This window comes from Pristiophorus japonicus, chromosome 1 (genome assembly GCF_044704955.1).
Source record: "Pristiophorus japonicus isolate sPriJap1 chromosome 1, sPriJap1.hap1, whole genome shotgun sequence".
Classification (NCBI taxonomy): Eukaryota; Metazoa; Chordata; class Chondrichthyes; family Pristiophoridae; genus Pristiophorus; species Pristiophorus japonicus.
This window is the reverse complement of record NC_091977.1, coordinates 110,126,584-110,154,055: the sequence shown is the minus strand read 5'-3', so window position 1 is coordinate 110,154,055 and position 27,472 is coordinate 110,126,584. Positions and strand designations below refer to the sequence as shown.

Below are 27,472 nucleotides of genomic sequence, written 5' to 3'. Positions count from 1 at the left end.
CTTCAAGTTGCTGTTTCCAGTCCATTTGGCTAAAGCACATCTCAACCCAATAAAATTGGTTTTCCCCCCAATTGAGAACTTTTATTCCTGGTCTATCTTTGTCCTTTTCCATAACTACCCTAAATCTAACTAAATTATGATCAGTGTACCAAAATGCGCTCCCACTGATAGCCCTTCCACCTACCCAGCTTCATTTGCAGCTTCATTCCCTAAAACTAATCAAGGCCGAATGGCCTTCTTCTGTGTTGTAACCATTCTAGGTGTTATCAATCCCCTGGAACCTCTCCCAAGTAGTTATTCTTCATCTGTGAGCCTACACAGTAATCTTAGCTAGTATTTCCTCAAATAGCCACAAGTGTTAAATCACGTTTTAAAATTATTAGCAATTTTATTTAACTTTCCTCCCCATCGCTCCTGAAAGGACTAAGCTACACTGTGATACACATCTGTAGGTTCAAAATCATGAGGGGCTAGAAAGAGTAGATAGAGAACAACTGTTCCCATTGGCAGAAGGGTCAAGAAAAAGAGGACACAAATTTAAGGTGATTGGCAGAAGAACCAAAGGCAACATGAGGAAAAATGATTTTACGCAGCGAGTGGTTAGGATATAGAATTCACTGCCGGAAAGGGTGGTGGAGGCAGATTCAATTGTGGCTTTCAAATGGGATTTGGATAAGTACCTGAAGGAAAAAAATTTGCAGGGCTACGTGAAAAGGGCATGGGAGTGGGACTAGCTGAAGTGCTCTTAAAGAGAGCTGGCACAGGCTCGACGGGCCAAATGGCCTGTTTCTGTGCTGTAACCATTCTAGGTGTTATCAATCCCCTGGAACTTCTCCCAAGTAGTTATTCTTCATCCGTGAGCCTACACAGTAATCTTAGCTAGTTCACTGGGGGAAGCAAGCATTACAGCTGAGATCCATTCACCCACACTTTCTAATAGTTGTCACAGTGTAGCATTCAGGAACCCTGGCTGTTTTCCCCTCCCCAGGCTTTAGTATGCCTGAACTAAGCTCACTCAAAAAGGCTGACCAAACTTTGGACCACCTCATATGTATGGATTAGCCAGTTCCTTCACACATTCTTTGAAAACCTGATGCTGCTTTTCAATATTATTTGCTTGCCTTTCCAAATTCCTATTATCCATAAGTATTGGTGAATATCCCAGCATAGGTGTGAATTATACAATGATTTCAACTACCGGCATGGACATGATAGGCCGAACGGCCTCCTTCTGTATTGTAATTTTTCTATGATTCTATGAAGTGCATTCTCCCACTGAGTTCTTGAGATTTTAGTCCTTACAGGACCGGTCTGGCTTTTTAACAATCCATCGACTGATCAAGCTAAAGAAGTTTCTTTGACTCCTCTTGCTCCTATCTATAATACACTTTTCTCATGTCCTTTTGGCCCTTCCAACAGTTGGTTATTCTCAATTGATATTTGTTTGACAACTGACCCTCATTACTTTTTGTTGAAGCTATCTTGACATGACAGAAAGCACTCACCTGAAACGAAACCTCCTGCCTTTGAAAAAGATGTTGCTGCTGGAGACGGTCTTGATCTGACTGGATTTCGCATACCTATAATAATGTAAAACAAATCATTAGTATTTGGGGTGTTTGGCATTTTGAAAAAAGGATTAGAGGGAAATCTATGTCCCACAAAGTACTGAGTATTACATCAGGGTCAAGGTTCACTGCTTCTGCACTTGTCAGTCCACGCTTTTTCTGTCCATTAAAATCAATGGGGGGGAAATTGCAGGTGAGTTCACAAGGTGAATACCCCAGCCCAGGTGTGAATGATACAATGACTCCAAGCACTATGAAAGGCTAAAGGGAGTATTCTCCCATCTTTCTCTGAAAAAATACAGTAACAAAAATATTTTAACTATCAGAAAATATCATTGCATCAGCCTCACGGACACCTACCAAATTGGCTCTCCTTTCCTCTTCAGCCACTCGTGACATGATTTATGGTAGGGATTGTATATAGTGCAGAGCAGCTCCATTCAGTACAATGGAAACTTGCACTTCAGGCTGTCCTGCATGCCGATGCTAAGGGAAATTTTCCTCTTGGCCAGGGGTGCATATTGGCATATTACATACCCCATCCTCGGATTTTATAACCAGTAATTTTAAGGACCAGAAAATTACGTGGAATTTTGCAATGTGCATCCCCTGCATGCACCAAGTCTGCAAAACCAGAAACTTTAACCTTCAATATCTGCAAACAAATGTTTCAATTGTTTCAGTAAAAGTAGGTCACAGGAAAATGTTCACATCTACTCTCACACAATCTGCTGATCACCTGGATGTATTTTCATGTAAGTAAAAGTGGAGGGCAGAGAAAGCTAAGGCAAAAAGCAAAAAGGGCCACATTACAGCAAAATTCTCAAGGGGCAAAGTGTGCTAAAAAGACAAGCCTGAAGGCTCTGTGCCTCAATGCGAGGAGTATTCGGAATAAGGTGGACGAATTAACTGCGCAGATAGCAGTTAACGGGTATGATGTAATTGGCATCACGGAGACATGGCTCCAGGATGACCAAGGCTGGGAACTCAACATCCAGGGGTATTCAGCATTTAGGAAGGATAGACAGAAAGGACAAGGAGGTGGGGTGGCATTGCTGGTTAGAGGGGAAATTAACGCAAGAGTAAGGAAGGACATTAGCTTGGATGATGTGGAATCAGTATGGATGGAGCTACGGAATACCAAAGGGCAGAAAACGCTAATGGGAGTTGTGTACAGACTACCAAACAGTGGTCGTGAGGTTGGGGACAGCATCAAACAAGAAATTAGGGATGCGTGCAATAAAGGTACAGCAGTTATCATGGGCGACTTTAATCTACATATTGATTGGGCAAACCAAACTGGTAGCAATACTGTGGAGGAGGATTTCCTGGAGTGTATTAGGGATGGTTTTCGAGACCAATATGTCGACGAACCAACTAGAGGGCTGGCCATCCTAGACTGGGTGATGTGTAATGAGAAAGGACTAATTAGCAATCTTGTTGTACGAGGTCCCTTGGGGAAGAGTGACCATAATATGGTAGAATTCTTTATTAAGATGGAGAGTGACACAGTTAATTCCGAGACTAGGGTCCTGAACTTGGGGAAAGGTAACTTCGATGGTATGAGACGTGAATTGGCTAGAATAGACTGGCGAGTGATACTTAAAGGGCTAATGGTGGATAGGCAATGGCAAACATTTAAAGATCACATCGATGAACTTCAACAATTGTACATCCCTGTCTGAAGTAAAAATAAAACTGGGAAGGTGGCTCAACCGTGGCTAACAAGGATAGTGTTAAATCCAAGGAAGAAGCATATAAATTGGCCAGAAAAAGCAGCAAACCTGAGGACTGGGAGAATTTTATAATATAGCAGAGGAGGACAAAGGGTTTAATTAGGAGGGGGAAAATAGAGTATGAGGGGAAGCTTGCTGGGAACATAAAAACTGACTGCAAAAGCTTCTCTAGATATGTGAAGAGAAAAAGATTAGTGAAAACAAACGTAGGTCCCTTGCAGTCAGATTCAGGTGAATTTATAATGGGGAACAAAGAAATGGCGGACCAATTGAACAAATACTTTGGTTCTGTCTTCACGAAGGAAGACACAAATAACCTTCCAGAAATACTCGGGGACCGAGGGTCTAGTGAGAAGGAGAAACTAAAGGAAATCCTTATTAGGCGGGAAATTGTGTTTGGGAAATTGATGGGATTGAAGGCTGCATCCCAGAGTACTTAAAGAAGTAGCCCTAGAAATAGTGGATGCATTGGTGATCATTTTCCAACATTCTATCGACTCTGGATCAGTTCCTATGGACTGGAGAGTAGCTAATGTAACACCACTTTTTAAGAAAGGAGGGAGAGAGAAAACAGGTAATTATAGACCAGTTAGCCTGACATCTGTAGTGGGGAAAATGTTGGAATCAATTATTAAAGATGAAATAGCAGCACATTTGGAAAGCAGTGACAGGATCGGTCCAAGTCAGCATAGATTTATGAAAGGTAAATTCTGATTGACAAATCTTCTAGAATTTTTTGAGGATGTAACTAGTAGAGTGGACAAGGGAGAACCAGTGGATGTGGTGTATTTGGACTTTCAAAAGGCTTTTGACAAGGTCCCACACAAGAGATTGGTGTGCAAAATTAAAGCATATGGTATTGGGGGTAGTGTACTGATGTGGATAGAGAACTGGTTGGCAGACAGGAAGCAGAGAGTCGGGATAAACGGGTCTTTTTCAGAATGGCAGGCAGTGACTAGTGGGGTGCAGCAGGGCTCAGTGCTGGGACCCCAGCTATTTACAATATACATTCATGATTTGGATGAGGGCATTGAGTGTAATATCTCCAAGTTTGCAGATGACACCAAGCTGAGTGGTAGTGTGACCTGTGAGGAGGACGCTAAAAGGCTGCAGGGTGACTTGGACAGGTTAGATGAGTGGGCAAACGCGTGGCAGATGCAGTATAATGTGGATAAATGTGGTTTATCCACTTTGGTGGCAAAAATACAAAGGCAGAATATTATCTGAATGGTGGCAGATTAGGAAAAGGGGAAGTGCAACAAGACCTGGGTGTCATGGTACATCAGTCATTGAAAGTTGGCATGCAGGTACAGCAGGCGGTGAAGAAGGCAAATAGTATGTTGGGCTTCATCGCTAGAGAATTTGAGTATAGGAGCAGGGCGGTCCTACTGCAATTGTTCAGGGCCTTGGTGAGGTCTCACCTGGAATATTATGTTCAGTTTTGGTCTCCTAATCTAAGGAAGGACGTTCTTGCTATTGTGTGAGTGCAGCGAAGGTTCACTCGACTGATTCCCGGGATGGCAGGACTGACATATGAGGAGAGACTGGATCGACTGGGCCTGTATTCACTGGAGTTTAGAAGGATGAGAGGGGATCTAATAGAAATATATAAAATTCTGACAGGACTGGACAGGTGTTGGGGAAGTCCAGAACCAGGGGACATAATCTGAGGATAAGAGGTAAGCCATTTAGGACTGAGATGAAGAGAAACTTCTTCACTCAGAGTTGTTAACCTGTGGAATTCCCTACCGCAGAGAGTTGTTGATGCCAGTTCATTGGATATATTCAAGAGGGAGTTAGATATGGCCCTTACGGCTAAAGGGATCAAGGGGTATGGCGAGAAAGCGGAAAAGGGGTACTGAGGTGAATGATCAGCCATGATCTTATTGAATGGTGGTGCAGGCTCGAAGGGCCGAATGGCCTACTCCTGCACCAATTTTCTATGTTTTCTATGTTTCGAACTACACTCAGATTTTTTTTAATGTATCATGTGTGCAATTTTCCCCATAGTGTTTCCACGAAGTATTTCAATTCCTCAGCATTTTCATACAGCAGGCCTTTTCTCATTGAGTGCTGCAGAGTTCATAGTTAACTGGTGTATCAAACTCATGATGTACATTATTTAGGCATGAGTTGAGTGGTGTGGTTTGAGAAAATGGCTTGTTCTGCTGATCACAGTATTGCATCTGCTTTAGATAACAGAAATGCACTTGTCCCTATTCTACATCCAGTCTTTGCTTAACATCTAAGAATCCATAATGGGGCTAAAAATTGGAGTATGCTGGAAACTGGTCAGTAACAGCGCCGGCCAAGACTAATGGCTGCCTGGCAAGAGAGTGCAGGCAGACCTATATTTTGGTGCTATCTACTAATTAACATCAGCAGTGCATTGATTTTGTGGTGTAACGTGCTCTTTCCATTGCTAAACTCAGTAGGAGGCCAAAGGTCACGTCTGTCTCGCTGTGAAGGGGAACGGAGAAGAAAGGAGTGAACCTATAGGCCATGTACAGAACAGATGCCATACTTTCTGAACTAAAAGCTTGTTCCACAATGTTTTACCCATTGATTTACTGACCCACAAACACTGTAGGCCTTCGCCAGAAAATGCAACCCTGATGGCAAAGGAGGCGTCTGAGGTGTTTTCCAATTGTCAGTCTCCAACCTTGTATACAATCTGCCAAGTCTTGCCAGACTCCTCATGACCGTTAACGATGCTGAAGCTCTTCTATCAGTTGCACGCACAGTCGTGCTTTATAGATGGTGGCAATAGGAGCGACGATATCCAAATTCAGTGAGCAGGCGTTAACTCGGCGTTGCCCGGCAATTGACATCACACTCCAACTCATTACAATACTTTCGGCGAGCACAGGCAACGGCAGCGCTGCCAACATGCCGAAAATGACGGTCGCCACGGAACCCGTCAGTAGCTGGCGATAGTGCGGCAGCCGCCATTTTTATCCCCGAATCTGGTAGTAACAAGTGGCGCTAAACCCCCGAATTTTTAGCCCAATACATGTGTTCTTCAAAGGTATTACTTAGGAGAGTTCCATGAAGCGACTTATGTAAGAAGTGTCATAATTACCACTCATAGTGCATATCCAAGCACTTTTTAAAATGTGATGAGGGTTTCTCCCCCTACCATCCTTTCAGGCAGTGAGTTCTAGGGTTCCCACCACCCTCTGGGTGAAAAAAGTTCTCCTCAACTCTCCTATAATGTTTCTACCAATTACTTTAAATCTATGCCCCCTGGTATTGACCCCTCTGCTAAGGGAAACAGGTCCTTCCTATCCACTCTATCTAGGCGCCTCATAATTTTATACATCTCAATTAAGTCTCCCCTCAGACTCTTCTGTTCCAAAGAAAACAACCCTAGCCTAGCCACTCTCCTCAATGCTAAAATTATCCACTCCTGGCAACATCCTCATGAGTTTCCTCTGCACCCTCTTGAGTACAATCACATCTTTCCTGTAATGTGGTGACCAGACTGTATGCAATACTTTAGCTGTGGCCTAACTAGTGTTTCATACAGTTCAAGCATAACTCCTTGCTCTTCTATTCTCAGTATCCTAAGTTCCTCTGTTCCTCTACACTTCTCTGTATCATCTAAACGTAGAAACAGGGATGGAAAGTAATCTTTCTGGATATTGCTCTTTTGGCTATTCAAATGATTTTGAAATAACTGCATGCACGTCAACCATCAGCTATTTAAATTAATGGTCAGCTTTAACCCCCACTCCTCACCAAGTGGGAATGGTGTGTGGGACAGCTTAAAATCAGGTGAATTGATATACAAGCCCGAGGTCATTCTGTTGCCATCCAGCGGCACTTTCTCTTTGCCGAGACCCTGGCGGCATTCAGCTCCTACCTCAATTCCCACTCCCGCCCACCAGCCTTGACATCTTTCCCAGCGGCTTTGGGCAGGAGACAGATATGAAATATTAAAATGAGGTCGAACAGTTAAAATCAGTCGGGCCTCGTTTCAGTTCCGATCCGGGTGCGCCGCCTGCTTCGGGCTCCCCATGCGCCAATCCCGCCCGTGTTACAATTGACCCCCATGCGTCAGCTTGTGAAGAAACACCGGCTTTTTTATTAGGAGTACTGTCTGTCAAGGTGAACTAATTAAATCAATCAGAAGATACCACTGGATGTTGTCACATTAATTGCAGAGCTATTAAACCAGCTAACTTATAGAACGACAACAACAAGTTGAATTTATATAGTGCCTTTAATGTAGAAAAATTAGCCGGCTGTTATTTTAGATCAAGGTGAAGTTGGTGGTGTGGACTGAAGATGGTGGCTTTGATCATCCCAATGTTTAACTGGAGGAAGTTATGGCTTGTAAAGAACTGCATGTCAGACAAGCAGTTGGTCAGCACAGCAGCAGTGGAGAGGTTGAGAGAGGTATTGAAGAAGTAGCTGGGCATCATCAACGTACATGTGCAAGTTGCCAAGGGGCAGTGCACAGATTAAGAAAAAGAGACAAAGGATAGTTGCCCAGGTGATTGTGGAGGTGATAATGCAGGGGTGGGAAGAGAAGCTATTGCTGGAGATGCTCTGACAAGGATCAATAGTGTGGAACCAGGCAAGGGAAGTCCTACGCAGCTGGACAACAGAGGAGAGGCATTAGAGGAGAAGTGTGGTCGACTATGTCAAAGGATGCAGAGAGGATATTGAGGATGAAAAGGGATAATGTACCATGGTCACAGTCACAAAGATGATGTTTATGGCTTTGGGTAGACTCAACTTGGTGCTGCGGAAAGCGCAGAAACCTGATCGAAGGTGGTTTAAACAAGGAGTTATGAGTTAGATAGGTACAGATCTGGAAGGCAACAACAAATTCAATGTCCTGTAAGACAGGAAGATTTGAGATTGCGTGAGTTAACGAGTGCAGGGGGCTCAGGGGTACGTTTCATGAGAAAGGAGGGGATGATGACGGTTTGGAAAGGGAGGAGGACAATGCCCAAGGAGCAGGAACCAGTTACAATTTCAGCCAGCATGGTTGAAGTCCCTATGTTACTGTGGAGTAAGTGAGGAAAGAGCCCATACCACCTATATTAGAGTAGTCAGTATTCATGGGGAAATATGGAATGGCATTAATAATCAATAAAAGTATAATAGATTGACATTCCCAAACAGGACGCAGTCTGTCCGATGCATCTGGACTCGCCAAACTGAGCTTTCTGTGCCTGTGTCTGTTCCTGGGAACCACATTTTGTGCATTTTAGTTTTTTTAAACGATTTTAATTTTCAGGAAGAAAAACAGACCTTGTCAACAAGTTCAAAAGAGCAACATAGACTGGAAATGCAGAAGCTTGGGTTAATAATCCAAGAACACAAGTTAAAATCATATTGGTATCAGTAAAAGAGTAAAAAACAGAACTTTTACAAATACATTCTGTAGTTAAACCTTCATCACTGTAATATTGACTCTAAACTATTAAATCTAAACATTACAAAACAATTTTAAGTTAAAAAAGCACATAAAATTATGTAGATTGTTTTAAATTGTAAATAATCATGGCTAATCTAGAAAGATAGAGAAAAAATATGGGAACATATGTCAATAAACTGAGAAAAACAGTTACCGCTTTCATCAGTTTTGCATAAAACCATCTCACTAATTACAAACTCACTTGTAAAAAGCTTGGTTTTCCACACCACACTTCCAAAGATGCTTGCATGCAGCTGGGGTTGATGTATGGTACGTCAGCACAATTTTCATCTGATTGTGTGAAATGAAAGACATCATCAAACTAGTGTCCAACAACCAAATATAAAAAAAAATAAAATGTACATTCAGATGTATTATTTCAGATTTCCAGCATCCGCAGTATTTTGCTTTTGTAAAATCTAAGTATGTTTTGACCTAACTCTGTTCGATGAGCAAAACTGCTGCCAAAAACCACAATTCTACTTTTAAGATATACACTTTCAAGGGCACGAGCAGCCCTCTTTTAAAATGTGTTTGGTCATCAGGCATCAGGAGGCTATATGATCATGTGGGGCTGAGGGCATCACAGCCAAGCGTGTACTCAACCAAATATCCGCACACTTGCACCCTTCAGCAGGGTCACATGTATAGTGATCATGCATGAGGTCCCTGTCTGATTTACCCAGTCCCTTGCTAACGGGCTCAGAAGTCATGTTCTATTAGTATTGCATCGGAGAACAAAGACAAAGGTCCTCCACCAGCCTGTCCTCGCTGCACAGCACTGCCGCCCCCCACCGCCCCCAGTCATCAAGATCCACGGCGCGGCCCTGAACAACGTGGACCATTTCCCATACCTCGGGAGTCTCTTATCAACAAAAGCAGACATCAACGACGAGATTCAACACCACCTCCAGTGCGCCAGTGCTGCCTTCGGCCACCTGAGGAAAAGAGTGTTTGAAGACCAGGCCCTCAAATCCACCATCAAGCTCATGGTCTACAGGGCTCAGAGACATGGACCATGTACAGTAGACACCTCAAGTTGCTGGAGAAATACCACCAACGATGTCTCCGCAAGATCCTACAAATCCCCTGGGAGGACAGACGCACCAACGTTAGCGTCCACAACCAGGCCAACATCCCGAGCATTGAAGCACTGACCACACTTGATCAGCTCCGCTGGGCAGGCCACATCGTTCGCATGCCAAACATGAGGCTCCCAAAGCAAGCACTCTACTCGGAACTCCTTCACGGCAAGCGAGCCAAAGGTGGGTAGAGGAAACGTTACAAAGCCACCTTCAAAGCCTCCCTGATAAAGTGCAACATCCCCACCGACAGCTGGGAGTCCCTGGCCAAAGACTGCTCTAAGTGGAAGAAGTGGATCTGGGAGGGCGCTGAGCATCTGGAGACTCATCGCTGAGAGCATGTAGAAATCAAGCGCAGGCAGCGGAAAGAGCATGCCGCAAACCAGTCCCACCCACCGTTTCCCTCAACGACTATCTGTCCCACCTGTGACAGGGTCTGTGGTTCTCGTATTGGACTGTTCAGCCACCTAAAGACTCATTTTGAGAGTGGAAGCAAATCTTCCTTGATTCCGAGGGACTGCCTATGATGATGATGATGATGAATTCAGTAAGATTTAAGGTAGTTATGGAAAAGGACAAAGGGGGACCAGGGATAAAGCCGATTTTGCTGAGCTGAGTTGGGATTTGACCAAGGTGGACTGGAAACGGCTACTTGGTGGTAAATCAGTGTCAGAACAGTGAGAGGCATTCAAGGAGGAGATCCTGAGGGTACAGAGCAAGTATGTTCCCTTAAAAAAAAAGGTGGGGCTAACCAATCTAGAGCCCCCTGGATGTCAAGGGACATACAGGGTAAGATAAAGAAAAAAAGGAAAGCTTGTGATAGATTCCGAGAACTCAACACTGCAGAATTTCCAAAGGAGTACAAGTGCAGGGGTGCAATTAAAAAAGATATCAGGAAAGCAAAGAGAGAGAGCATGAAGGCATGTTGGCAAGTAAAATCAGGGAAAATCCAAAGATGTTTTATAAATACATTAAGAGCAAGAGGACAATGAGAGAAAGAGTGGGGCAGGTTAGAGACCATAAAGGAAATCTGTGTGTGGAGGCAGAAGATATGGGTATGATTCTTAATGAATACTTTGCATCTGTTTTCACAAAAGAGAGGCGATACAGACTTTGCAATGAGGGAGGAGGAGTGTGAAATATTAGATGAGATAAACAGTGAAAGAGGAAGTATTAAGGGGCTCAGCAGCTTTGAAAGTGGATAAATCCGCAGGCCCGGATGAAATGTATCCCAGACTGTTAAGAGAAGCAAAAGAGGAAATAACAGAGGCTCTGACCATCATTTTCCAGTCCTCTCTGGCTACAGGTGTGGTGCCAGAAGACTGGAGGACTGCTAATGTTGTAGCTTTGTTTAAAAAGAGAGAAAGGGATAGACTGAGTAATTACAGGCCAATCAGCCTAATGTCAGTGGTGGAAATTTATTGGAAAAAATCCTGAGGGACAGGATAAATCTTCATTTGGAATGACGTGGATTAATCTAGGACAGTCAGCATGGATTTGTTAAGGGAAGGTCATGTCTGACTAACTTGATTGAATTTTTCGAGGAGGTAACCAGGAGGGTCAATGCGGGAAGTGCGTATGATGTAGTATACATGGATTTTAGCAAAGCTTTTAATAAGGTCCCACATGGCAGACTGGTCACGAAAGTAAATGCCCATGGGATCCAGGGCAAAGTGGCAAGTTGGATCCAAAACTGGCTCAGAGGCAGGAAGCAAAAAGGTAATGGTTGATGGGTGTTTTTGTGACTGGAGGGATGTATCCAGTGGGGTGCTGCAGGGCTCAGTGCTGCGTCCCTTGCTTTTTGTGGTATATATCAATGACTTGAACTTGAATGTTGGGGGTATGGTTAAGAAGTTTGCAGACAACACTAAAATAGGTTGTGTGGTTCATAATGAAGAAGAAAGCTGCGGATTGCAGGAAGATATCAATGTACTGGTCAGGTGGGGCAGAACAGTGGCAAATGGAATTCAATCCGGATAAGTGTGAGGTAATGCATTTGGGGAGATCCAACAAGGCAAGGGAATAAACATTAAATTGTACTATACTGAAAAATGTAGAGGAACAAAGGGACCTTGGAGTGCAGGTCCATAGATCCCTGAAGGTAGCAGGCTAGGAAGATAAGATGGTTAAGAAGGCATATGGAATACTTGCCTCTATTAGTCGAGACATGGAATACAAGAGCAAGGAGGTTATGCTGGAACTGTATAAAACACTGGTTAGGCCACAGCTGGAGTGCTGGTCGCCACATTACAGGAAAGATGTGATTGGACTGGAAAGGGTGCAGAGGAGATTTACAAGAATGTTGCCTGGACTGGAGAATTTTGGCTATGAGGAAAGATTGGAGATGCTGGGTATGTTTTCTTTGGAACAGAGGAGGCAAAAGGGAGACCTGATTGAGGTGTATAAAATTATGAGTGGCCTGGATAGAGTGGATAGGAAGGACCTGTTCCCCTTGGCAGAGGTGTCAACAACCAGGGAGCATAGATTTAAAGTAATTGGGGGGAGGTTTAGAGGAGATATGAGGGGAAATTTCTTCATCCAGAAGGTAGTGGGGGTCTGGAACTCACTACCTGAGAGGATGGTAGAGGCAGGAACCCTCACCATATTAAAAAAAATACTTGGATGTGTACTTAAAGTGCGGTAACCTACAGGGCTACGGACCAAGAGCTGGAAAGTGGGATTAGGGTAGATAGCTCTTGGTCGGCCGGAGCGGACGTGATGGGCCAAAATGGCCTCCTTCTGTGCTGTAAATTTCTATGATTTTAAGAAGTGGGTAGAGGTGTTTCCAATGCGCAAAATAACAAGTAAACACCAGACAATTTGCGAAGATTGTTTTCTTCATATGGCCTCCTGGAAGAAATTTTGTCTGATAATGGGCGCAATTTTGTTCAGAAAAATTTGCACAGTTCATGAGCAGAAATGGTGTGAAACATACCAAAGTTCCACTGTAGCACCCTGCTTCAAATGCTGCAGCAGAGCGCACAATACAAAACATCAAGCAAATGTTGGATCCAAATTCAAAGAAATGGCAGTTGTCATTGGAACACAAATTAGAAAATTTTCTGATTACTTATCGTACTTCTCTACCTCTCTTTCCTCCTCTAAGATGCTCCTTAAATCCTGCCTCTTTAACCAAGCTTTTGGTAATCTGCCTTAATTTCTTCTTTTGTGGCTCAGTGTCAAATTTATCTGTTTTGTCTTGTAACACTGCTGTGAAGCACCTTGGGATGTTCTAGGCGCTATATAAATAAAAGTTGTTGTTGTTGTAATACTCCTCATACAACTACTGGTAGAACACCACCAGAGTTATTTCTCAAACAACAGCCACGAACCAGATTCTCGTTGTTAAAGCCAAATTTGGCACAGTCAGTGGAAGAGAAATAATCAAGACATAAAGAGAATCATGATAGAGGTAGAGTAAGAGAGAGAAGTGTGAAATTGAATCAGAAGATTAGAGTGAAGAACCATCACCATAAATTGTTAAAGTGGTTACCAGGAAGAGTAAAGAAGATAGGTGACCCTCACACATATTTAGTCAAGATGTTTGATCATGGAAAGGTTAGGTTTGTTCACATTGATCATATTTTACCTACAGATGTGGAAGGAGTTGAAAGTTGGAATGATTCGATTATTTCTGATGAGTCAGATAGACTAGTTACAAGCAGAGTACCAGTAGCAAATCCTACATCAGATGTACTAGAAACAAGTCCGAGAGAAAGTCAAAATTAAGTCCGAGTCCGAGTCAGGCAGACAAACATCCTGAATTTGTAGAGAGTCCACATGTAGATCAAGGGTTGCCCCTGAAGAAAAACTCTCCTCAGGCTCAGCCTAGAATGAGTTTAAGTTCGACAGCAAGTTTGGAAGGTTCTGTTCAAGAGCGAAGATATCCTCTTTGAAACAGAAAACTACTGGTTAAGTTTGATTTGCAAATATGGAAAAATAAGTCAATAGATTTTCGGGTTGTTTGCACTCCAGATTTTGTCGGGTTTTGACTCTCCGCAGCGAAAAATGCAGCGGTGAGGTCTTTTGCATCCGGTCGCAATCCTCCGGTCAGGTTTTGCAGCAGCACTTGGAAGCACCGCCGGGGAGAGTTGTGCCGGGTATGCAACGACTCTCCTTGCGACACCGGCAGAAGTTTCTACTCGCACCCGTACGCCCCGAAACCCACCCCACGATGACTGCCAGGGAAAGCACAGCAGTCCAGCCCTGTCGGCAGTGGTGAGATAGATAAACTGCAAAAAAAGTATGTTTCAGTGTTAATTCTTTCATTTCTTTTGCAGTGATTTGTGTTGTGGGGGTGTTGCCAATGTTTTTTGAATGTTTTTGTGAATTTTCTTTTTTTTTCCCCTCCCAAGGCATCTCGGAGTGCTCCCGGCCCCGCACCTTAGTTGGTAAGGTTCCCGTTTTTGCGCCATGAAAGTCTTACAACGCCTTCCTTTGCAAAGGTTACTCCACACAGCGCATTAATCAGGTGGTAAATTTCTCGCGCTGCCTCAGTTTTCGCCCCGAAAACAGCAAAGCCGAAAATCCAGCCCCATATCTTTTGTTGTGTATAACCATGCAAGTTATATATGATGATTATTTTATTATGATGACTTCTTCATTAAGGGGGGAAGTGTAATAGAGCTCTCCCTAGTGGACTACTACTCCACCTAGTGGACTACGGATTTACTGCAACTACTGATGTAAATAATAAAGGATCACGTGGCAAGGTCACATGATGATAGTTTTCTGTTAAGAGCCATCTTGTAGAGTGTGTTTGTTCGTGATGTTGTAAGAATATATCAAGACCCACACCTGGATAATGGTGATCAACTTCCATGGGATGGAATACAGTGAAGTTTCTAGGTTGTATCCCAGTTTTAGGAAAGCAGTATGATTACAGCCTCTGGGTGCCATTATCCTTTGTTTATGTTTCCATCAGGTGCCAGTCGGAAGTGGAGCCAGTGGAACTGGTGGCAGCTCACAAGTCTGAAGAAAAAAGTGCTTTCTAAAGCCACTGGAACAAGGTAAGTCAGACAGTTTCTAACTACAGCTGACAGTGAAAGAACTAAGCGTTTCCCATTGGCTGCAATCTTGAAACGCAAGAGAGTCAATGCTGTCAGTTGAAAACAGTTGGAGATAAAATTGAGGAAAAAAATCTGACAATATTGCAAAAAATAACAAATGTAGAGAAAGGTAAGAAAATAGAATTACACAAGTGAGCGTGGAATAAAAAAAATTTTTTAAACCACAGTTATGGGAGGCAGGAAGAAAAATAAATAAAAAGATTTAGGTAAATTTGCCAAAAGTAAATAATTTGGAAAGTATAAGAAGCTGCAGGTTTTCAGCTCGACATAGTGGGCTCCTCAAGAAAGATAGCAGCAAAGAACTGCCAGTATTTGGTGTCAGTCCCTCTGTTGCCAATGGAGACAGTGCCTCCTATGTATTCTTCTGACTATCACTTCCTGGACCCCCATTTTTAAAGAGACTTGAATCTAGTTTTTTTACATTTTCAATGTTGGTACCTCTGCATCGATACTAATATATAGCCAGTTGGCAGGAATTGGAAGAAAACAATCCTGGGCATGTTTCCATCCCTCTTTGGCCTCAATTCAATACCTCCCCTTGCTGGAATGCAGAGATTGAGAAATAGGCGAATGCAAACCCGTATCCTCCTGATCTGTGGCACATCGGGCTGGATTTTGGGCTTTTGCAATTTTGGAGCGACTGAAAATAGTTTGCGCCTTCAACTGCAAATTTCGGCAAAAATGTAAATTGGAGGAACATTGACGTTAACTCAGGCACTGCACAGCGGACTTTGTGCGCCCGAGCCGAAACTTGCGGCGGTAAAGAAGTTTTATTGTTGTTTAGTGCCCTGCAACATAACGTTGTATATTGTATGGTTTTATTTTGGTGGGGGGAGTTTTTGTGACTTTGTTGCAGTAAAATATATGAATCATAATTTGCCATTGGTATCTTGTGTATCATTCCAATGTTCCAACGGTCACCAGAGATATACATCCCAGAGTACTTAAGGAGGTGGCCTTGGAAATAGTGGATGCGTTGACAGTCATTTTCCAACATTCCATTGACTCTGGATCAGTTCCTATGGAGTGGAGGGTAGCCAATGTAACCCCACTTTTTAAAAAAGGAGGGAGAGAGAAAACAGGGAATTATAGACCGGTCAGCCTGACATCGGTAGTGGGTAAAATGATGGAATCAATTATTAAGGATGTCATAGCAGTGCATTTGGAAAGAGGTGACATGATAGGTCCAAGTCAGCATGGATTTGTGAAAGGGAAATCATGCTTGACAAATCTTCTGGAATTTTTTGAGGATGTTTCCAGTAGAGTGGATAAGGGAGAACCAGTTGATGTGGTATATTTGGACTTTCAGAAGGCGTTCGACAAGGTCCCACACAAGAGATTGATGTGCAAAGTTAGAGCACATGGGATTGGGGGTAGTGTACTGACATGGATTGAGAACTGGTTGTCAGACAGGAAGCAAAGAGTAGGAGTAAATGGGTACTTTTCAGAATGGCAGGCAGTGACTAGTGGGGTACCGCAAGGTTCTGTGCTGGGGCCCCAGCTGTTTACACTGTACATTAATGATTTAGATGAGGGGATTAAATGTAGTATCTCCAAATTTGTGGATGACACTAAGTTGGGTGGCAGTGTGAGCTGTGAGGAGGATGCTGTGAGGCTGCAGAGCGACTTGGATAGGTTAGGTGAGTGGGCAAATGCATGGCAGATGAAGTATAATGTGGATAAATGTGAGGTTATCCACTTTGGTGGTAAAAACAGAGAGACAGACTATTATCTGAATGGTGACAGATTAGGAAAAGGGGAGGTGCAAAGAGACCTGGGTGTCATGGTACATCAGTCATTGAAGGTTGGCATGCAGGTGCAGCAGGCGGTTAAGAAAGAAAATGGCATGTTGGCCTTCATAGCAAGGGGATTTGAGTACAGGGGCAGGGAGGTGTTGCTACAGTTGTACAGGGCATTGGTGAGGCCACACCTGGAGTATTGTGTACAGTTTTGGTCTCCTAACCTGAGGAAGGACATTCTTGCTATTGAGGGAGTGCAGCGAAGGTTCACCAGACTGATTCCCGGGATGGCGGGACTGACCTATCAAGAAAGACTGGATCAACTGGGCTTGTATTCACTGGAGTTCAGAAGAATGAGAGGGGACCTCATAGAAACATTTAAAATTCTGACGGGGTTAGACAGGTTAGATGCAGGAAGAATGTTCCCAATGTTGGGGAAGTCCAGAACCAGAGGTCACAGTCTAAGGATAAGGGGTAAGCCATTTAGGACCGAGATGCGGAGGAACTTCTTCACCCAGAGAGTGGTGAACCTGTGGAATTCTCTACCACAGAAAGTTGTTGAGGCCAATTCACTAAATATATTCAAAAAGGAGTTAGATGAGGTCCTTACTACTAGGGGGATCAAGGGGTATGGCGAGAAAGCAGGAATGGGGTACTGAAGTTGAATGTTCAGCCATGAACTCATTGAATGGCGGTGCAGGCTAGAAGGGCCGAATGGCCTACTCCTGCACCTATTTTCTATGTTTCTATGTCTATGTTTCTATGCCTTTATGGGGTCACATAGAGTGTCCAGTTTCCTCCATTTAGGAGAGCCAGTTCATTTAGAGCTGGTGACATGCGGTTCTTGGTCCAACAGCATCTCCACGCTGCCTCGCCCGTGGATGGGCTGTCCATCCAATTGGGACCTCGCCAGGCTCCTCTTTTGTCGTCCTCCTCCTGCTGAGGTGGGCATGCGATCCCCACTGGCAATGCCTGGCCCCTCATGATGGTCAAGTTGTGCAGGATGCATCACACCACAATGAATTTGGATACCAGTTGAGGGTATTGAAGGCTGCCTCCAGAGCGGTCTAGGCCTGTAAGAGATGACATATCTCTGACAGCACTTCCTTTCAGAAGCACGGCCTTCACACTGCCTCTCAGAGAGCCTGAGGTAAGAGCGTTGGTGTCTGTAAACGCGTGGGGGGTAAGGCCTCCTCCCCGGACATCTTTGGCCTCTCCTCATCCATGGGCCAACATGGCCAAGAGCCTTTCTTCCAGCTTGTTGCTGCCTGGCAATAGCATGGAGCATGATACGCTGGCGAATTAGTAATTCCCCCATTAAATTTTCTCACTGAAGTTGTACAGACACTGTAATGGCAGATAAAAATAAAGTTTGCAAGTCGGAGCTTCACAAAGCGTTATGTGCGCAACCGTCGCAGTCAATGTGACCTGTGATATTGGATCCTCATCCCTCCATTTAAAAATGCTGCCAATACCGCCTGCAGCACCCTAGAATGATCTATTTTTTTCAGGCGTTTCCTGGGCGGGTATTAAATGAGGCGTAAGGGCCGAATGTTCCATCGGGGGCGCTGGCGCAGCATTGCACGATGACGGACGTCATGATCTCAGTCAAAATAGACGGCAGGGCGGTAAGCTTTTGCGCTAGCGCTAATCAGTAGCCGAATCTACCGGCCGGGCGGTAAATCCTGGATGCCCGGCATTACGCCCCAAAACAGCATTTAACGCACCACAGGGGTGCTAACCGAGGTGCTAATGAGCCGATAATCCAGCCCAACATGTTGAACAGATGCAATATAACACAGTGCAGTCCCCATTTTAAAGGACAACTGCAGTAAATAAACTAAACAACTTTATTAAAGATGCTGCTCATGTTGCCCCATAAGCATCATAATTATGTATTGCAATATGAATCGTTGCATTGGCAGGCTGTGATTTACAAGCTAACTGCTGAAAAACATGTAGTTCATTATTTATAGCAGCTGTCAGTGCTGATTGGCACTGATGTAACTGGTTCACTTATCTACTGCAGTCCACTTTTGAATTGACAGATGGGGCACTCTGCATAATCTGAGAATTTATTAATGTTGCTGCACAATATGTATAACTAGAGGCCATAAAAGGAGCATCGAGCAGCGGCCTGGGAGCAGCGTGGAGGCATACCACTTCAGGGAGCAGCACAAGCTGCGACGGCAGCGAAGAGTGAAGTCATCAAGGCCCAGGTCGGTGATTGGAGCGTGGGCAGATACAGCAGGTCGAGACGAAGGAGCAGCGAGACACTGTGGAGGGACGTCATCGTGGCCCAGGAGAGGCGTGAGTTCGGGGCCAGGGGCAGCACAGGCCAGCCCACACTGTGATGTGCGTGCGCACTAGGTCGTGCAGCAGAGCAGGTCTCCAGTCGTCTTGGGTAATCCTTGCCACTGGACCAAGACCTAGCTCTGTCAAGCCCGTGTGGTGGCTGGTGTGCAATGGCCACCACACATTAAAAAAGTCCACACACAGGCATCTTTCACCCTTCAGGATGTAGTTCAGGACCTGGAATTTTAGGTCCCCCACTGGAATACCTGTGAACTCATCCTTTTTTGGCATGGAAGCAAGTCATCCTCGTTTTGAGGGACTGCCTATGAGATAACCAGAGAGCAAAAGTCACACGTGAAATAAATTCTTGCTGTCGATCATGGATAGAAAATAAAGGCACTGAGTTACTTGGAACGCTTTCTATTCCTGTCAGAAGTCACTATGTTAAATTAACCACATTTAAAACTATCAAAATGATAGCATGCAACTAGATTTGAAGAAAGCACTGAAAGTTTGTTTAACTTTAGATGAGTTCTTTTTATTTTAGTTTTTTTTTGTTTTACTATCCCTGCACAAAGAAATTCCTAATGTTTTCAAATCTCAAAGATCACACTATGGTTGGAGTCATGCCAATTGATTCCCAGCAGATGTTGAATTATATAAGTACAAACTTTCTGCCAGTGTTCTGCATATCTTTTTTTTTAATAAAATGTCTCATACATATAAAATAATCTTTTTGTTCTGTGTCCAAAATTGCTGTATTGGTAATGCTGCTTTAAAGATTCTTTCAGTCAGAGTAGAGAATTAAAGGATTTTGAAAAAAACTTTTGCCCCATTAGGTCCCATTGCACCTAGATCATAGTGAATACATCTAGATTCTGTGTTTTGTTCTGTGGACTCCTGGATGTCTACTTTTCACACAAAAATCAAGATAATGAGAGAAATGTATCCAGTGCAAAAGTATTTGATACTGGCATTGCAAAATTGCATCAAGTCTTGTTTTCAACATTTCTCAATGGTCTCTCTTCCTTTCCTGAAGATGCACTCATACTAGAGTAGGGTTCCACAGATGACAACCACCCTCCAATATCCAACTAAAGATGCCATTCTTCATGTGCAAGCCAGGCAGTTAAGCAATGAAATTTGACTACCTGGGGCATCACACCCAAACTTCATTCTGTTGCTTGATATCCGCAGCTTGCTCTGCCTGATTAGCACAGTAATCAGCTAAAGTTACAGTCCCACATTCAACTTTCCTCATTGGGACATCGACTTCAAACACAGCTGTCCTTTACAGTCCTGATGCTCTGGAGCTGATCGTTACTTTCAACATTACAGTGAATCATTTCAGGAGTCTGCATTGCTGACAGACACAGAAATGTTAATACTAATGATTCATCCAAATCCAATTCATTCTCAGCACTTGGGTAGGAGAGTCTTAAAATTTGCTTCATTTTAAAATTAAAATGCTGATGAGTAGTGGACTTGACTAGTTATGTTCATGATAAGTAACATTTCACTGTTTGGTGCAATTCACAAATATAGTGAAAATGTATTTATTGTGAATAGAATTAGATTTATGGTGTATGATATGAGCTACTCTTCTGACTCCTGGCACAGGAGCTGAGCAGATTCAGTTGGTAATGTCATCCAGTCATGGATAAGCAGCACATTCTAATTAAACATTAGGAGGGGCAAAGCCATTGGGCTCAATTTTCCCCAGTTATCTGCATCGTTTTTTTTGGCCCGTGCTGCTTTTTTTGGCGTAAATTAAAATATCCAAGTTTCCCCGCCAGCGTAACTCAATTACGACTTTTTAGGTTTGTATTTTTTCGCGTCATAGGAGGCGTAACCTGATGTCTGCCCCAGGTTTTCAAATATATGCAAGTTTGGCCAACTTACATTTTTCCTAGGACGGCGTATGTGACCACTCCTAAAAAACCTTCTGGGCACTTAAGAAAAACAAGCGCACATTAAAAAATCAGCGCAGAAAGACGCCATTGTTTTTATGCAAAGTTTTGAAGGGAGTCAAGAAAACAAAGAATATGTATCATGAAAGATGCCATTCTAAGCAATTTTTTTCAAACTCGAAAGGGAAAAAATGGAAGTCTAATGCAATTCTTTAATTTTGGATTTTTTTCAAAGTGTCATGCCACCACCTCACCAGACTCGAGGGTCGGCCGGCAGAATCGCTCCCTCGCCCGGACGCAGGGGCTCGGCTTCAGAAGAAGCCTGAGGAGGGTGGGGGGGGGGGGGGGGGGGGGGGTGGAAGGGGGTGTGTTTGACAAGCCCGTTTCCGGGCGAGGGAGCGATTCTGCCGGCCGATCCACAAGCCTGGTGAGGAGATGTTTGGTCGGTGGTGGGGTGGTACTTTGAAAAAAATCTAAAATTAAAGAATTGCATTAGACTTCATTGCCCAAATGCCTTCACTGAATGCCTAGCTTCCCATTCTAAGCAAGCCTATTGTGAATGCGCAGACCAGCGTGTGGTCCATATTAGGGAGTCAACCTTGGGGAGAGAGAGAGGAGAAAAGCTTTAAATCTTTGTCCTGCTGTTGTGAGCTTCTTGCAAAGCTACAATTTAATTATGGGGGCAATACTGACAATGCCATAATTCGTGCAAGCCTTCTGCATGTTGCTACTGTGGAGGAGACGTGATCGCATGAGGAATCTCAGAGCACATAGGATGATGGACAGAAGGCCTTACTCACGTCGGGTATATCGAGACAGGCGTTCATACCTGCACCTGAGTGATGCAGACTGTGTGAGAAAGCTGCGTTTCCGCAAAGAAGTTGTAACCAAGATCTGTGTGTTAGTAAAAGCAGACCCGCAACCTAGAAGTGTCAGGAGGACTGCTTTGTCAGTTGAAATGAAGATTACAGCTGCACTTTCATTCTATGCATCTGGATCATTCCAGGCCACAACTGGAGATGTGTGCGCCATTTCTCAACATGCAACACATATCTGTATTCAGCAAGTGATTGCTGCACTTTATGCCCGGAGGATTGACTACATAAAGTTCCCCATGATCACCCACGCAATGCGTGAAAGGGCCTGTGGGCTTCTCCAGGATTGCTGGCTTCTCAAAGGTACAGGGCTGCACTGATTGTACCCACATCACCTTACGAGCATCTTTGGAAGATTCCAAAATGTACAGGAACAGAAAAGGCTTCCACTCCGTTAATGTGCAGCTCATGTGTGACAACATGCATTGCATCATGTCAGTTGATGAGAGATACCCTGGGAGCACCCATGATGCGTTCATCCTACGCAAGAGCACTATATCTGCCATGTTTCAGCAGCAGCCAGAAGGGCAGAGCAGGCTGCTGGGAGACAAAGAATATAGTCTCACCAACTGGCTCATGATGCCCCTATGCGTAACCCGGACAGAAGCTGACCGGGAATACAACATGTTGCACATTGCGACGCGCAGCATGATAGAGAGGACCATTGGTATCTTGAAACAGCGTTTCTAATGCCTGGACCATTCTGAAGGCTACTTGCAATACGCCCCTGAGATTGTCAGTCAGTTCACTGTTGTGTGCTGCATGCTGCATAACTTAGACATCATGCGGTAGCAACAGCTGGTAGTAGAAGACCCACCTGAGGTGATAGTGGCTGATGATGAGGAGGAAGATGCAGATGACTAGGAGGACGAGGAGTAGGAGGATGAGGAAGCCATGCAACTACCTGAACCCGGAGCACGGCGGCGGAGGAGGACGAGCCGTCATGCCCCTTTAACGATTGCTCGAGCCTTGTACCAGCAGCTCATTCGTGAACGCTTTGCTGCCTGAAGGCTCAGCGGCAAGTGGACCATGTTTAATGGACCATGTTTAATGTTCGGACCTGTTCTGTAACGTTGTGTTGTGTTACTGGAACAAATAATGGAAATTATTCTTATTTAGATCAAAAAGGTGTGTTAATAATGGAACAAATAATGGAAATGATTCAATTATAATTTAAAATATATTTTATTCAAAAGTTTAACATTTGTTTGTACTTAACTTTAATAAAAATATTCTTGGGTCAAACTTTAAAGTTTTCAGTTAAGACCACTTACAAACTTTAAGATCAATTACAAACTCTAAGATCACTAACAAACTTTTAAACTTGTAAATTTACATAACTTACAAAAAACTTTTAATTTGAGAACAGTTACAACAGTAAGAACAATAATAACAACAGCAGCAAAGACAGGCTGCACCCATCTCTCCTCCACCTTATTCTAAGACCGCCCGATGCGCTTGGTCTTGGTGACTCCACCCCTGCCCGCAGGCGGTGGCGCAGCGTTTCTCGGGTTGGTACCAAGCTTATTCTTTTGAGCATCTCGGGTAATGCGCACTTCTTGATGGGGGGGGGAGGGGGGAGCCGTGGACAGGCAGTAATGTGGAAGGCCCGGCTTGGGTCTCTTCAGAGGCTGGTCTGGGGATCGGAGTGGGAGTGGCAGCTGATTCTGTCAATGGCCGCGGGGTCTGGGCGTGTTCCCTTATTGCAGCAGCTACCTCCGACATTCCCTCCCTCATGTGCCCTGACAGTGTCTCAACTACCTGTAACATTCCCTCCCTCATGTTCACCGACAGTGTATCAGCTACCTACAACATTCCCTCTCTCATGTTCATGGACAATATATCAGTTGCCTGCGACATTCCCTCCTTCATGTGCCCGGACAGTGTTCCCATTTCTTGTGAGAGTGTTGATACTTCTCCCGACAGTCCCGGTATCTCATCACCCACCCCACTGATGGTGTCCAGGAGTGATCACGTAAGGTCAATGCTCTCTGAACTCACTGCCATCATCTGAACCACATCTGTTGGATTGTGCACCTCGGGAGAACGTTGTCGAGCTTTCCTTCCCCTCCTCACCCTGGGTCTGCCTCGCTGCATTCCATGGGACCCGCAGCCTCAGATGGTGAGGCCCTGGGTCTGCCTTGCTGCATCCCATGGGACCCGCAGCCTCAGATGGTGAGGCCCTGGGTCTGCCTCGCTGCATCCCATGGGACCCGCAGCCTCAGATGGTGAGGCCCTGGGTCTGCCTCGCTGTATCCCAATGGAATCCCCAGCCTCAGACTGTGAGAAACCATGGAATGTCCCAACATGTACAACTCAGGAAAGGGCCTGGCACCTGCACCTCCTCCGGAGTGAGTACAACAGTGGGGGCTTCATCCATCCCCTCCCCCTGCGCCTCCCCTTCACCTGCATGGTCTGGAAGGTGAGATTGGAAGATGTTCTCCTCTTCAGGCTCATCCGTGTCTGAATCTTCTTCTGCATTGGCTTCAGACTCATCAGGGTTGGCCCTAAGTTCCACAAAATATAACAGAACAGACAAATGGTTAGCAGCAGAGAAGGGGGCAGGGAGGGTGGCATGAGTAGGCTCACACAGTGCAGGTAGCAGGCTGATTTGAAGGACCACGATGAAGGATAGCACATTGCATCAACCGAAGCGTAGCTGACAGAGACACCTCCATGAACCGAAGCATGGCGAGCCCACGCAGTACTTGACTTTTAGAAAGCCAGAATGTGGAATTTGCAGGACTTACCCTCTCCCTCGAGTGTGGGCTCAGCTTGTGCAGTGGTGGTTGCTTTTCTCCAGGCATGACCCATCAAAGTAGCAACCCTGTCTTCCAAGTGTGTCAGTGGGTGCAGATTTGCCGGACCTCCTCCTGTTTGAGTTCTTTCTCTTTTGTTGTGTGCCACCTTCCTTTGCAAAGATGAAAATATAACTTTTTAGAGAGGGTGTCTTTCTGCTGGATGGGACATATACAGGTGGTCACATTTACAATTGCAATTCCAGTGAATACATGAAAATATTACTTACACTAACTACTTGACCAAGGTCCTGCCACTTCTTTTTGCACTGGCCTCCAGACCTCGTGGTGGTCACCATTGCCGAGTAATCTTCTGCAAGTTAGTTCCAGCATTTCTTCATTTCTTTTGGTGAAACTTTTATGCGACCTCTGCTGGTGTCCAGCTCGTGCCATCTGGCCTCACTTACAGTGACTAGTGCCTCCACTTCCTCGTAAGAAATTCTTGGTCCTTGAGCCGTATTGCGTGTTGTATTGCAGCTCCGATTTTTCATCTGAGAATTAAAGTTCTCACACAGAACTGGCTCTTTAAAAATGGCCGAATACAGACCGGGAGATGTACTGGGCATGCGTGTCCATAGCAGTCACGTCAAAAATGTTTTTTTTTCCCACGCATGCGCAGAAGGGGGGGGGCCATTGATTTTAGGACAGGCCGTGTGGCACCAATTTCAAAAATTAGAATGGGAAAACTTGCTAGTTATTTTTTGGAGTAGTCGGGGGCAAAAAAAATGGGGGTAACTCTTGCAATACGACAAAAAACGGCATTGGGGAAAATTGAGCCCATTAACTTTAGCCCCGCCACAAACTCTTGCGAATGACTTTATACCCCTTCCCACTGCCTCACCCTGCATCAGAGTGCTGGCAACTTCAGTGCCCTATCTGACATCTAGCCATGCTTCTGACCCCTTTCGATCAAAAAGACCACTTACTTGCACTTCCGTAACATTGCTCGCCTCTTCCCCACCTCAGTCCAGTGCCACTGAAATCCTCATGTAGGACTATGGATCCAAGTTTCTCTAATAAAAAATAATGGCGCTCACTTACCTGGACCCCCGTTTTTATTTGGCCCCTCAGCATTGAAAATAAAAAAACTAAGTTTTGTCCCACCATTGCGCACCTTCTGACACCGACGCTATCCGAGCTGAACTCGCAGGCGCGGCTTCAAGTGTGTGCCGGAACTGCACAGCACATGCGCTCCAGAAAAAATAAAACGGGCAAGTAATTGTGCATGCTCACAAAAAAAACCTGCGCATGCGCAGTACAATGTATAAAAAACAGCACATGTGGGGACTGTGTGGATCACCATTGGAAATCCTTGGTGGCAGAGGTGGATTTTCAGGTAGGAAATACAGCTTCGATCATGAGATGGCTGCAATCGAAGGGCACAGAGAAGGCAAAAGGGGCAGAGATGGAGCCGGAGAAGGGGAAGCAGTAAGGGCGAAAAGATGTCTTGCGGAAGAAATTGAGCCCGTGGTAGACTTAATTGCGAGTAGATCGGAAGTTATTGAAAACAAGGGGAGCTTCGGTAAAAAGAAACTTAAACCCTCTCTACTCGCAAAAGTTTGGGATCAGGTCGCAGTCGGGTTTAATGGAATGTCCCTCACCCCGAGAACCGGTGCGCAGCTGCAAAAGAAGTGGCAGGACCTCGGACAAGCAGTGACTGTAAGTAATAAGTTATATTTACATTTATGTGGATTTTTAAGCATATGTACTGCAAAAACATCTGTAAATGTGATCTGTGTGTGTGTGTGTGTGTGTGTGTGTGTGTGTGTGTGTTCAGAAGGACCCTCTCTTCAAACGTTCCATTTTCAGCTTGCAGAAGATGGTGTCACAGATCAACCGAGAATGGTCACAAATTGGAGGAGGTCCGCCAAGTAGGTTGCAACTTACAGCCGTGGAGCAGAGGATAGCGTCTATGATTAAATGTCACAGGAGAAGACCAACAATCAATACAGAAGCTGGGCCCAGTTTCGCAATAGAGGGTAAGCCCTGCAAATGGCACAGTCTGGGTTGGCTAAACATTACGTACTGCGTGTGCTGCCTACCCTTCTTCTTCCTCAATGCTGCTAACCAAGCATCTATCTTTTGTTTCGCAGAGGCTGAGCATCAGGAGGAAACAAAAGGTGTACCTGAAGTTGAAGCAGAGAATGTTCAGGAAACTGCCATTCCAGATATTCCAAATCAGGAGAATGATGGGATGCTAGAAGGTACTGCCGACGATGACATGGTTACCTTGGATTTGGAGATGATGAACCCCTTGCGCATTCCAAGCCCTCTCATGAACAATTCAAGCGATGGGACTTTTCTAGGTGTGACGGCTGGGGCTGCGGATCCAGGTGTGTCGCAGCAAGCCACACCTGCGAGACATCAAAGGAGGGTGCACTGTAGACCTGATGCAGAAACAATGGATTCGGAGAGCATAGGACATCTTGTGGAGATGAGCAGGAAGAACATCCAACAATCGCGCTTGCTCCTGGAAGCCGTTGGTGGGGTGAGGGCAGAGTTAGGGGGACTGTTATTATAGGTGAAAAGACTTTCAGGGCAGTTGAGCGAGGCTGTAGCGGCAATAGGGGGGCTAACCCAGGCTGTCATTGATGCAAGAAATGCTTTTTGCTCTGCACCAAAATCAAGGGTTGATCCTGAGGCTGAGGATGATAATGAAGAGCAACCTAGGCCTTCCACAATGATACATTTTGGCTCTGTCGTAAACCAGCAGCAAGAATCGCCACACCGGAAAAAATCCAAATTAAACCTGGGGTTAAGGGGGCCAAGGAAGCAGAAGTCTGCAACTACGGGCACGCACAGGGGTAGCAGCATCTACTGGGGCAGGATTGGCGCACAGTACTAAAGAGAAGGATAAATGTTTGTTTGTTTTTTGGTTGGTCTGGTTGATTGCTTTTTATAAAGTTTGCCACTGTAATCATTAAAGTTTCTAAAGGTACGATGGTTTTAATATGTCATGTTAAGCTAAT

At 44.7% G+C, this 27,472-nt stretch overlaps 1 protein-coding gene across 3 annotated transcripts in view; it reads right to left on the bottom strand.

Annotated features, from left to right (window-relative positions):
- The window catches only part of frmd3 (FERM domain containing 3), a 444,455-nt gene that overhangs the window by 62,570 nt on the left and 354,413 nt on the right, over nucleotides 1-27,472 (bottom strand). For all 3 annotated transcript variants that reach the window (XM_070861449.1, XM_070861518.1, XM_070861582.1), the window contains 2 exons: nucleotides 8,938-9,026; nucleotides 1,506-1,580 (listed from right to left, as the gene is read on the bottom strand). In XM_070861449.1, the coding sequence (XP_070717550.1) occupies nucleotides 1,506-1,580; nucleotides 8,938-9,026 (164 nt within the window). The remainder of the gene's footprint in view (nucleotides 1-1,505; nucleotides 1,581-8,937; nucleotides 9,027-27,472) is intronic.